General features: G+C 46.7%; 1 protein-coding gene across 1 annotated transcript; it reads left to right on the top strand.

Moving 5' to 3' along the window:
- The first annotated feature begins 10,541 nt into the window (after positions 1 to 10,541).
- On the top strand, positions 10,542 to 12,468 carry PSMD7 (proteasome 26S subunit, non-ATPase 7). Its single transcript, XM_039331025.1, has 7 exons — positions 10,542 to 10,703; positions 10,806 to 10,897; positions 10,976 to 11,068; positions 11,153 to 11,250; positions 11,328 to 11,408; positions 11,662 to 11,753; positions 11,980 to 12,468. The coding sequence occupies exons 1-7, from the start codon at positions 10,630 to 10,632 to the stop codon at positions 12,416 to 12,418; spliced, it is 969 nt and encodes a 322-aa protein (XP_039186959.1). The 5' UTR covers positions 10,542 to 10,629; the 3' UTR covers positions 12,419 to 12,468.
- Positions 12,469 to 12,827: the final 359 nt, after the last annotated feature.

Raw genomic sequence — 12,827 nt, 5'->3', positions numbered from 1 at the left:
AATGCAAAGCTTAATCAATTTCATGTTACTAAAACTGCCAGATCTGAATTTAAACCAGGATGAAGAAACTTTTATTCAAGCTTTTTAGTTGAGAGTCTAGAACCAGAACCATATTTTCTATTTCCAAAAGTGGAGTTTTCCTTCCAAATAACCCCCAGACAACATTTAAAAGCAGAGTATCTCACATCAAAGGCATTTTCTTTTTTCCTTGCAAAAGTTGCCTCTGCTGTTTTCAAAGTAAATTTCTTTTTCAGCATGCTGTTTTATTCCTGAAAATAATATTGCTCATGTCAACATTACTGTAGGCAGAGGAGAGCATCAGGAACTGACTACCTGCTCCATTTACAAGTCACCTTTTTTTTTAGATTTTTTTATTCCATCTTTATTATTTTTATAAATAACTCAAGGCAGTGAATATACCTAACATTCCTTCCTCCTATATTCCACACCACAACAACTCTGTGAAGTGGGTTGGACTAAGAGAAAGTGACTGGCCCAGCCAGCTTTCATGCCCAAGGCAGGACTAGAACTCACCGTCTCCTGGCGTCTAGTCTGGTGCCTTCATCAGGAGACCAAATTGTCTTTCTTTTCTGAGTGTGGATGAAGAAGGAGCGGCCAGAATTCCTCTTTCCCCAAAGATAACTGATCACAATTGAGAGGTGGTGCAAATTGGGAGTACACATTGCAAGAGCTGGGCTAATGGACAGGTACACACCCGATAATACAGGACGTAAGTAGCCAAATGCAGCTGCTGGAGTCTATTGGAGAGTACCAGGGTTTCTGCAGTATTGGAGTCAGGTCACCTCTTTACTGGGGCATATTTCCTTCCATGTTTAAAGGCATTAAGATCCAAAATGGCCCCTAATATTTGGCTAGAATTTAATATTAAAGCTGAGCTGCTCTGCCAATATAGTCAACATGTGTGGCCTTAACTGAGATTTTGAATTAATTATTCCAGTGGAGCTGGGCATTCTGGTTTACATTGTGGTGGAGCTCTTGAACCGGCTGCCTTAAGTGGGTGCTCCCCCCTGCCCCTCTGCCAGGCCCTTTTTGTAAAAACCAGCCCTTTGGGAAAAAGCCTGTTGTTATGTCCTCAGGAAGCTGCAGAAGGCCCGGGCAGACCACATAGTTGCCCGGGACCAGACAGGCTGTCTCCGTTTTTGCGCACATGCGCAAGGCGGAAAAAAAGTCTTGCATTGATTGGCTGATGCGGTCCCTGCAAGGGGAGTATAAAAGACTCCACGCCATTTTGTTTGCTGTTCTGTTGGTGAATTGCAATAAAGGAAGACTGGTTTTGTTATTCCGCTTCGTCTCAATGCCTTTTACTTGAAAATAGAACATTGGCGACGAAGGTGGGATCCACTGCAAGGAAAACAACAAAAAAAGCTAGGGACTCACCACGGAACTTCTGAAGCACTGGGAAGTTCGGCGTCTGGCGATTGCGACTCTGCCTGCCAGTACGAGAACGCTGGAGGTGAGCTTGGCAAGAGAGACCCCTTCTCACACCTTGCAGCAAAAGGCTTTGACGAAGTTCCAGGGCTGTAACGATGTCCAAATTAGGCCGTCTGTCTGAGTTTGATACAGCTCATCCAGAACGCTGGAGTTCTTACGTGGCCCAAGTGCAGAACTACTTTCGGGTAAACCAGATCCGATAAGACAGCCTCAAAGCTGCTACATTGCTGTGTGTCTGTGGGAAAGAGGCTTTCAATATAGCGGAGAATCTGGTTGCCCCAGCACCACTTGAGTCAATTGCCTATGTTGAATTAAAGAAGATGCTGCGAGAACACTTCGAACCCAAGCTCTCAGAGATGACACGCATTTGAGCAGAGGGACCAAAGGCCTGGTGAGTCTGCTGCCGACTTTATTGCTGCCTTACGACAAGCAGCTAGGCCATGTGAATTCAAGGACCTGGAGGAGAGACTTCGGGATCGTTTAGTTTGTGGCCTGAGAAGCCGGGAGCTGCAACAGAGGATCTTCGTAAAATAAGACATCTCTTTCCAAGATGCTTTAAGAGAAATTGCAGCCGAAGAAGCAGTGGGCGGAGCTGTGAAAGCCTTGCGGCTTGCCAGGAACCCTCCAGCAGCAGTTCCATCCAACAAGAGTTCGCTCGGGAAGAGTCCGAACAGGATCCAGAAGAGGAGGTGGACAGACTTCAGCAGGTAGCAGAGAAAAGGCCTCAAGAGTACAAAGAAAAGGCAACTTCATTCCCTCAGTGTTTTGGATGTGGAGGACACCACAAGTGCTCCAACTGCCATTTCTGCTCCGCCATTTGCCAGGCATGTGGTAGGTAAGGCCACATTGCCTCCGTCTGTTTGGATCACCAGAAGGTCCAGTCTTCAGAAGAATTGCTTCAGAAAGGTACCAGGGTCTCCAGCCAGCATAGGGTGGGCTTCTGTGAGTCACGCAGGAGCATTTTCAAAACAGGGGCTCACAGGCCATTTAGGAAGAAGCTTCACATTGATGTGAAGTTGCAAGGGGTTCCCTTGTCGATGGAGTTGGACACAGGGTCTGCTTTGTCAATCATTTCTCAAGACACTTTTAAAAAGATCTGCAGCAGAAGTGGCCTACGAGTTAAACTCAAGCCATCAAATTTAATCCTTACTGACTTCCAGAATTCCTGAGTCAGCGTGAAGGGGGAGGCCACGCTCAGTCAGCAGCTTGGAGGGTCGCCGGGTCTGTGGGGCATCAAAGTCCTGGTCTAGGGCCTGGCAGGCGAGCTGGCAAGCCAGCACACACACTAGCTCCAAGGTCAGAGCGGGCCAAGGGTCCACCCAAACACCTAAAGGACTATGTGAGGTTCCTGTCAAGTATGAGGGAGGCCTAATAGTTCTTTAGCAATCAGAGCACACTCAAAAGAAGGGTGTTATATTATGTTAAATAAAAAAAGAAATGCTGTATTACTGTTGTTGTTGTTGTTAATTGCGAAGTCGTGTCCGACCCATCGCGACCCCATGGACAACGTTCCTCCAGGTCTTCCTGTCCTCTACCATCTTCTGGAGTCCATTTAAATTCACACCTACTGCTTCAGTGACTCCATCCAGCCATCTCATTCTCTGTCGTCCCATTCTTCTATTGCCCTCAATCTTTCCCAGCATTAGGCTCTTCTCCAATGAATCCTTCCTTCTCATTAGATGCCCAAAGTACTTGAGTTTCAACTTCAGGATCTGGCCTTCTAAAGAGCAGTCGGGGTTGATCTTTTCTAGGACTGACCGGTTTGAACGCCTTGCAGTCCAAGGGACTCGCAGGAGTCTTCTCCAGCACCATAGTTCAAAGGCCTCAATTCTTTTGCGCTCAGCCTTTCTTATGGTCCAACTTTCACAGCCATACATTGCAACTGGGAAAACCATGGCCTGGACTATACGCACTTTTGTTGGCAGGGTGATGTCTCTGCTTTTTAGTATGCTGTCTAGATTTGCCATAGCTTTCCTCCCCAGGAGCAAGCGTCTTTTAATTTCTTGGCTGCAGTCCCCATCTGAGGTGATCTTTGAGCCCAGAAAAATAAAATCTGTCACTATCTCCATTTCTTCCCCATCTATTTGCCAGGAATTGAGAGGGCCGGATGCCATGATTTTGGTTTTCTTAATGTTGAGTTTCAAGCCAACTTTTGCACTCTCCTTCTTCACCCGCATCAAGAGGCTCTTTAGTTCCTCTTCACTTTCTGCCATTAGAGTGGTATCATCTGCATATCTTAGGTTGTTGATATTTCTCCCGGCAATCTTAATTCCAACTTTTGATTCATCTAGCCCTGCCTTTCTCATGATGTGCTCTGCATATAAGTTAAATAGGCAGGGCGACAGTATACAGCCTTGCCGGACTCCTTTTCCAATTTTGAACCAATCAGTGGTTTCGTGTTCGGTTCTCACTGTTGCTTCTTGACCCACATATAGGTTTCTCAAAAAACAAATGAGATGGTCTGGTACTCCCATCTCTTTAAGAACTTGCCACAATTTGTTGTGATCCACACAATCAAAGGCTTTTGCATAGTCAATGAAGCAGAAGTAGATGTTTTTCTGGAACTCCCTAGCTTTCTCCATGATCCAGCGTATGTTGGCAATTTGATCTCTAGTTCCTCTGCCTCTTCGAAATCCTGCCTGTACTTCTGGTAGTTCTCGATCCACATACTGCTGGAGTCTAGCTTGTAGGATTTTAAGCATAACTTTACTAGCATGTGAAATGAGTGCATGGTGCGATAGTTTGAACATTCTTTGGCATTGCCTTTCTTTGGAATTGGAATGTAAACTGACCTTTTCCAATCCTGTGGCCACTGTTGAGTTTTCCAAATTTGCTGGCAAATTGAGTGTAGCACTTTTACTGCATCGTCTTTTAAGATTTTGAATAGCTCAGCTGGAATACTGTCACCTCCACTAGCTTTGTTGTTGCTCAGATTTTCTAAGGCCCATTTCACTTCACATTCTAGGATGTCTGGTTCGAGGTCAGTGACCATCTCATTGTGGTTTTCTGGGATGTTAAGCTCATTCTTGTATAGTTCTTCTGTGTAGTTTTGCCATCTCTTCTTAATCTCTTCTGCCTCTGTTAGGTCTCTGCCATTTTGGTCCTTTATCATGCCCATCTTTGCATGAAAAATGTTCCCTTCATATCTCCAATTTTCTTGAAGAGATCTCTGGTCCTCCCTATTCTGTTGTTTTCTTCTATTTCTTTGCACTGTTCATTTAAGAAGGCATTCTTATCTCTTCTAGCTACTCTCTGGAATTCTGCATTCAATTGGGTGTATCTTTCTCTTTCTCCTTTGCCTTTCGCTTCCCTTCTTTCCTCAGCTATTTGCAAAGCTTCCTCAGACAGCCATTTTGCTTTCTTGCATTTCTTTTTCTTTGGGATGGTTTTAGTTGCTACCTCTTGTACAATGTTGCGAACTTCCATCCATAGTTCTTCAGGCACTCTGTCTATCAGATCCAGTTCCTTAAATCTATTTGTCACCTCTACTGTATATTCATCAGGAATATGATTTAGTTCATACCTGAGTGGCCTAGTGCTTTTCCCTACTTTTTTCAATTTAAGCCTAAATTTTGCAACGAGAAGCTCATGATCTGAGCCACAGTCAGCTCCTGGTCTTGTTTTTACTGACTGTATAGAGCTTCTCCATCTTTGGCTGCAGAGCACATAGTCAATCTGATTTCTATGTTGACCGTCTGGTGATGTCCATGTGTAGAGCCGTCTCTTGGGTTGTTGGAAAAGAGTGTTTGTTATGACCATCGTATTCTCTTGACAAAATTCTATTAGCCTGTGCCCTGCTTCATTTTGTACTCCAAGGCCAAACTTGCCTGTTATTCCGGTTATCTTTTGGCTTCCTACCTTAGCATTCCAATCCCCATGATGATAAGGACATCATTTTTTGGTGTTAATTCTATAAGGTGCTGTAGGGCTTCATAGAACCGGTCAATTTCATCCTCTTCAGCACCAGTGGTTGGGGCATAGATTTGGACTACTGTGATATTGAATGGTTTGCCTTGGATTCGAATTGAGATCATTCTGTCATTTTGGGGATTGTATCCCAGTATTGCTTTTCCTATTCTTTTATTGACTATGAAGGCTACTCCATTTCTTCTGAGGGATTCTTGCCCACAGTAGTATACCTGATGGTCATCTGAGTTAAATTCACCCATTCCTATCCATTTTAGTTCGCTGATTCCTAAGATGTCGATGTTCAGTCTTGTCATCTCTTTTTTGACTACATCTAGCTTGCCTTGATTCATGGATCTTACATTCCAGGTTCCTATGAAGAAAAAATCTTTATATATCTGGTGGTGAAAGGACTTTCCTTTCACCACCAGATATATCCACAGCTGAGCATCCTTTCGGCTTTGGCCCAGTCGCTTCATTCTTTCTGGCGCTACTAGTACTAGCCCTCTGCTCTTCCCCAGTAGCATATTGGACACCTTTCGACCTGAGGGGCTTATCTTCCAGCGTCATATCTTTTTGCCTTTTAGTACTGTCCAAGGGGTTTTCATGGCAAAGATACTGGAGTGGTTTGCCATTTCCTTCTCCAGTGGATCACATTTTGTATTACTGTAGGAAATATAAAAGATGTATGCCTTGGAGTCTGTCAGTGGGCAGGCGTAAGAGTATTTAGAAAGAACTACATGCTCATCAGGACACATGTATATGTATGCTGCTCTAAAACAGTAAGTATTTACTTATTGTTTTATCCAAGGGGGGAGGGGTGTTATGTCCTGTACCTGCTGAATGACTCAGCAGGCTCAGGAAGCTGCAGAAGGCCCGGGCAGACCACGTGGTTGCCCGGGACCAGACAGGCTGTCTCCGGCCTTGCGCACATGCACAAGGCGGGAGAAAAGTCTTGCATTGATTGGCTGATGCTGTCCCTGCAAGGGGAGTATAAAAGACTCCACGCCATTTTGTTTGCTGTTCTGTTGGTGAATTGCAATAAAGGAAGACTGTTTTTATTATTCCGCTTTGTCTCAATGCCTTTTACTTGGAAACAGAACATCTGCGATCCAATCAGGAGCTCTGTTCTGTGTTCCTGGACTTTTTCTCAGCCTCTGTGGCACCTACAAATTCTTCTTCCTGGGGCAAAAAGAAGAGGCACCCCCCAGCGCATGAGGCATCTGACGAGAAACCCTTTGCCTCTTTCTCTTAGAAATACGAATCAGCATAGTTCTTTTGGAAAGGTGGCAAAAAGTCAGAGCAATCCCTTCTTCACTGCTTTGAATTCATGGCTCAGGGCAACCAAGTAATAAATTGTCCTTCCCAGGTCAGGAGACCGCTATTTCAAACTACATATTTATCTTTCATTCTGACTAAGGCACTTCATCCCTCTTTCTTTCTTTTTTCGCAGAATATGCTCAATATCTCCAAGCTAAAGAATCAAATTTTCAGTTGTACCCTGCAATAAATAATTAGAAATGCTTTTTGTTGATTTGCTTGTTTGCTGTGATTGTCAGCAGCAGCAGCAGCTAGCAAAAGCAGCCTGATGATATTTCTGTTCTCTTCATAATTTCTCATTCTTGTAAAAGAAAGCAAGATAAATAGGATGGAAGAAAACATCTGTTTTTCCAATTCTTGTTTAGCATTCTGCTGGTTCCTTCAGTGCAGTTTCCCATACATGATTAACAGGAAACATAACTGCAAGTCTGTGTATTGTTTAGGGTTTGAGCCAATTGAAAAGCACACATTTGTATAAAAATAATCCCCAAACTGCTGCAGAAAGTCACAGGTTTTTAGGGCTTTAGAAAATGGCATCTAAAATATGCCTTGGAGTACAAAGAAACTGTAACTTTTAATAGAGACAAAAGATCAACCAAGACAGAAAGCATAAGAAATAGCACCCAAGTCCCTTTGCAGCCGGTATCCAGAGGGGCCGGCCTTTGCCTGGCCAAACTCTGCCTGGCTCTGTTTTTAAGCACCACCATAAAATTAGAACAAACAGGCTGAAGATGTTATCCAGGACCAACCGACAGAGCTTACACAATCCAGATGTGGACTCCACTGTAACCAAGAGAGTCCCAGGTTTGCTATAGTAACTGGTTCCACCTGGGACAACATTCCCTAGTCAGGTGCTCCCCAGATGTGTTGGCTTCAGACTCATAACTCACAGCTAGCAGGACCAACGCAAGCTGCTGCTGGGACCTCACTGCCACACTGTGGTCCTCCAGGGACCTCCTTCATTGCAAGCAGATGTTTCTTCTTTCCGTGGAGCACTTTCAATTGGATGCTTTAAAAACACATGGAAAACTAGGCATTCATTGTGATGTACTCTAATAAGAAATATGAAGACTGTATTGAATAATTTTTGTCATTTTTTCTTTTTTAACAATTAGGTAGGTACACAGTTTTGTTTTAAAGAAAATGTACACATAGATTTTAAAAACTGGTTCCATGAGCCAATTAACTTACAATTCCACTAATTTAACTATCAATGAATTGATAGTGCCTTGCGTATGATTCTCCAGGAAGCAAAGCAAAAGTGTGCTACCTCTTTGTTACAAAAGATAGTTAGCATTGCCTATGCAAGAATGAATGAATGAATGAATGCCAGAATAACTGAATTCTGTTTCCCAACACTGCATTACAGACTGGAATAACAATTCTTTGTTATAAATGTATCCTAAATCAGCATTATTTGAGTTTTCCTAAGAAGGGAAGATAGGTGTTTCTCCCACCCAATCTCAAAGGTGTCATGCAAATAAAATAAAAATTAAGAATAGGGGAATAAATAATCCTGGTAACTAATAGAAAGGAAGAAGTATGCTTGTTTCACTCAGGGCATCTGCTATTCCAGACCTATAATCAGCCACCCATCTTCACAGGCAGATGGGAGCTGCAGAAGGACAGCTACAAAAAGCCCCCCCTTGCCTCCCCATCTTAAGAAGGTTACAGAAGAAAAGAACTCATTTGATCATTTGGCTTTACTGCTGCAGAAAAATGGCTCCTGGTGTGCTGCACTCTATGATAAATGCGCCCCCTCCAGATTGTTATTGCCCTTGTAAATCACAGGACTGACAGCAGTTAATAAGAAAGCTTCTGAAGTTTGGCTTGATACAAATAAAGCTTCATATTAAAGAATTTGCTAGTCCTCAATGTGTGCAAAATAATTACAGGTAATTAGAAGTTTTAATTATTATAATTGCAGAAAGGGCAGCATAGGCAATAAGATAAACCGTCCTCTTCATCTGATTTCAGATAACCACCCAAGATGTTTGCCTTGTGCCGCTGGACCTGAAGCAGAAAACTGTTCCTCTGTTGAGCTGTCCTGCTGTGCTCGCTAGGAAGCTTTTGGCTGCTCCCTTTAATAACAAATAGAGCTTGGCATCCCTCCTGACTAGGGCAACATCACCCATGAACCCAGCTGTCCTAAAGGGACAAGCCACATTCAAGATTTGGAGGAGCCGTCTGTCTTTTCCTTACCTCACCCTGGGCAAAAAAAATGGCATTTCAATTCTAAAGGCATGTGCTCCGGTGGGAAATGCAATCTCCATGCAGAAATGGATTTTCAGGTATAAATCTCTGGCACGCTAATGTAATATTCTTGCGATGCCAGCCTGTGGCCTATATGTGCTCTTTGCCAGGTGCTCAGGTTACTGGAGGCAGCTCTGGCCATTGCTGGGCCTACTTGGAAAGAGCAGCACAGCAGTTGTTCTTGCTTGCTCCAGCAGGATCCATACCAACACACACACCCCTCACCTGAGGAATTGGTCTTATTATGGGCAGACATCATGTGTTTCCCACGTGGGAAACTGAGTTTAGCCCATTGGACTTTCTCTCTCTTCCTGGCAACGCTCTAATGCCACCTTGGAGCCACTTGCTTGTTAAGCACTCACCCTGGATCACCCAGCCATGTCGGGCCAGTTGACAGCTCACAACATGTCACAGACTTCCACCAATCTGCAGCCTGTGCCCAAAGCCTGCATGTTTATCTTCTTCATGCCTACTTCAGAGCGATTTCATTTATTGGGGGGGGGTGTATTAGGAAGCTGGGTGAATTATCCCTATTGCAAGCAAATGCAGCTTCCTTTTAGCTAAGGCTGGAAACTGAGCAGCCTTCCTTTCCCTCTCCTTGGCTCACAGCTGAGGTCCTCCACCAATGAAGAGTGTTTGGACAAATTAATGCAGTTTCTCTGGGAGCCCCCAATGCCATTAGAGTTTCCCATCAATGGCGCTCAAGTGTCTCTACGCGGTTTAATGTCAGGGTGGGTTTCTGTCCAGGGAGCGTCTTGAGTAAATAGCTATCCAGTGCCCAGCCCCAAGCGCCTATCCGCAACATCTATTTTCCCAGTTTGCCCTCCCCTTTAAATCTGCTGTCAGCCAATTAACTGATGAAGTCAGTTAATTGGGGGGGGGGGCGCAATCCCTGCAGGGTACCAGGACCCCTCGAGGTTGGGGGGGGTCGAGGCTGAGACCCTTTTCTCCTGTCCCAACAGCAGGTTGCACAGCGGCAATTGCTTAGTTAACAATGTCAAAAGTTTTTACGAACTTGACTGTATTTCATACCAACAATATATTTCTTCTTGATTACTCAGTAGTTAAAATGATTTTAAACCAAGGCAGCAAAATAAAACAGTTATAAAATCAATAGGTGCTTAAAACATGCCTTCTATTAGGTAATAGCATTTAAAATATCCGTAGTTTGTAATGGCACTTAAGAGATGCCCAGAAATCAATGTGCTAAATTACTTATTGAGCTCCTTAATTTGAACTTCGGGTTTTATATGTATATTGGTAAAAGGAGCTCCCTTCGCCTGGCTGGCCCACCGGCTCCTCCTGCTGGAAAGCGGCAAAAATCCTCCCAGTGAAAAAATAACTAAATCCAAAAAAGAAAAAAATATAAAATAAAATAATAAAAGAAGACATGATATATAAAGTAGAATCAACGCAAACCGCAAACGGCCATCGGCGGATCCAGGACCAGCTTTGCAAAAGCCAACACAGCGCCACCGCCTGGCCGGGTCCGGCACGACAGGTGTCCGCTCGGGGCCGCTCTTTCCGGCCCGCTCTTCTACTCGAGGAGGGAGGACGGAAGTGCTCTTGAAGCTGTCCCTCGCCCGGCCCCCCCGCGCCGGAAGCTCACAGGAGGCCCGCCCCAGATGGCGCCGTGACTTGGCCGCGGAGCACGCCGGGAGCCGCAGAGCCGCAGAGCCGGGAGCCGTCGCCGTCGCGATGCCGGAACTGGCCGTGGAGCGTGTGGTGGTGCACCCGCTGGTGCTGTTGAGCGTGGTGGACCACTTTAACCGGTGAGGAGGCGCCCGCCCGCCCGGCCTCCCCTGCCCTCCCCAGCCCGCCCGTGCTGCTGAGTCACAGGCGCGGCCTGACCTGCTCCCCGCTTGCCTCGGCAGGATCGGGAAGGTGGGCAACCAGAAGCGCGTGGTGGGCGTCTTGCTGGGCTCGTGGCAGAAGAAGGTGCTGGACGTCTCCAACAGCTTCGCGGGTGAGTGCGCGTCCCGCCCCTCGCGACCCCCCCAAGCTCCACCGCGCTCAAGCCCCCCCCCCCGCTCTGCCCCCGCAGTGCCCTTCGACGAGGACGACAAGGACGACTCGGTCTGGTTCCTGGACCACGACTACCTGGAGAACATGTACGGGATGTTCAAGAAGGTCAACGGTGAGTCCCCCCCCCCCGCCCTGGATGGGCCGGCCCCCCAGGGGCCCTTTCGAGGCTCCGGATAACCCCCCTCCGCTTCCCCAGCCCGCGAGCGGATCGTTGGCTGGTACCACACCGGCCCAAAGCTGCACAAGAACGACATCGCCATCAACGAACTCATGAAGCGCTACTGCTCCAACTCGGTAAGGGAGGCGTCCACCAGATGACGGGGGCTCCACTCTGCCTGGGGCGACGGGCCTGACGAGGGTCTCCCATTCAGGTGCTGGTGATCATCGACGTGAAGCCCAAGGACCTTGGCCTGCCCACCGAAGGCTACATCTCTGTGGAAGAGGTCCATGATGTGAGTCTCCCAGCAGGGCAGGAGCCGGGCCTTCCCCCAAGCCCCCCGCCTCCTCTGATTTCCCCAAGGCCCTCCCTCCCCTGCTGGGAGGTTTGGCTTCCCTTTTCCCTTTGGGGAGGAGCAGGAGTGGGGCTCTGGCCATCATGTAGACGTTTGGTTCCCGTTGTTTAAATGCCTCACTTGCAAAAATGCCCTTCCTGCCCAGAAGCAGATTCCTTGGCCATGACGTGCTTGTCTTCTTTTGGCCCTAAAGGATGGAACCCCAACGTCCAAGACTTTCGAGCATGTGACCAGTGAAATTGGAGCGGAGGAAGCTGAAGAAGTTGGTGTGGAGCACTTGCTGCGGTAAACACTTGGGAGGTTGTAGTTTGTGCTTTGTTCTTCCAGCCACATCAGAAGCCGGGGGTGGGTAAAAGACAAGTGCAAGGTCCAGCTCTCCATTGGGAAGCCTGGGTCTCTGTTTGGGGCCACCTTCTGGGTTCAGATTACTCAGAAGAGCCCCCTGGAGGATGACCGTGAGAATAGCCTGTTCTGTTGACACAACTTGCTTCCTCCTCTCTCGCTCTTCCAGCGACATTAAGGACACCACAGTGGGCACGCTTTCCCAGCGCATCACCAATCAGGTCCATGGTTTGAAGGGACTGAATTCCAAGCTCTTAGATATCAGGAGCTACTTAGAAAAAGTGGCAGTTGGCAAGCTTCCCATCAACCACCAGATCATTTACCAGCTCCAGGATGTCTTCAACCTATTGCCAGATGTCAATCTGCAAGAATTCGTCAAAGCCTTTTACCTAAAGACCAACGACCAGATGGTGGTGGTCTACCTGGCCTCTCTGATCCGTTCGGTGGTAGCGCTGCACAATCTCATCAACAACAAGATTGCCAACAGAGATGCCGAGAAGAAGGAGGGGCAGGAGAAGGAAGAGAGTAAGAAGGAGAGGAAAGATGACAAGGAAAAGGAGAAGGAAAAAAGCGAAGTCAAGAAAGAAGAGAAGAAGGAGAAGAAGTAGTCGTAATCAGGTTTTGTATTTGTAAATTAAAAGCATTAAATTGCACCAGGCTGCTCGAGTTGAAGATTTTTCCCTATCTGTGGCTTGGGGGGCACCGAGAGCCAGATGAGTCCATGGCTGCCTGAAATGTGCTTGCAGCGGCTGCTGGACAGGCCAGAATGTAACTGGGCCTTCATTCTGCCTTATGGGGAAAAGAAGCCTGGATCCTTTGCGGCCCAGGTGACACTGGTATCCTTGGGAGGCTGTGGGCTTCAAAGCAGGTGGGATCATCACCCACGGGCAGTTTGGGGGGGGGTTGTTTTTAAGCCAGGGTCCAGCTAAATTCAAGCTTCCGCTATGATTTTTACATCTTCCTGCCTGGAACATCTTCCCAGTTATCCATGCAGGATGGAGGACTGCTGTTGGGAAG

The sequence above is a fragment of the Crotalus tigris genome, unplaced genomic scaffold (genome assembly GCF_016545835.1).
Source record: "Crotalus tigris isolate CLP2741 ecotype Arizona unplaced genomic scaffold, ASM1654583v1 scf7180000024433.1590703, whole genome shotgun sequence".
Taxonomy (NCBI): Eukaryota; Metazoa; Chordata; class Lepidosauria; order Squamata; family Viperidae; genus Crotalus; species Crotalus tigris.
Note: the sequence above shows the minus strand (reverse complement) of the source record. Positions and strands in the feature narration are given on the sequence as shown.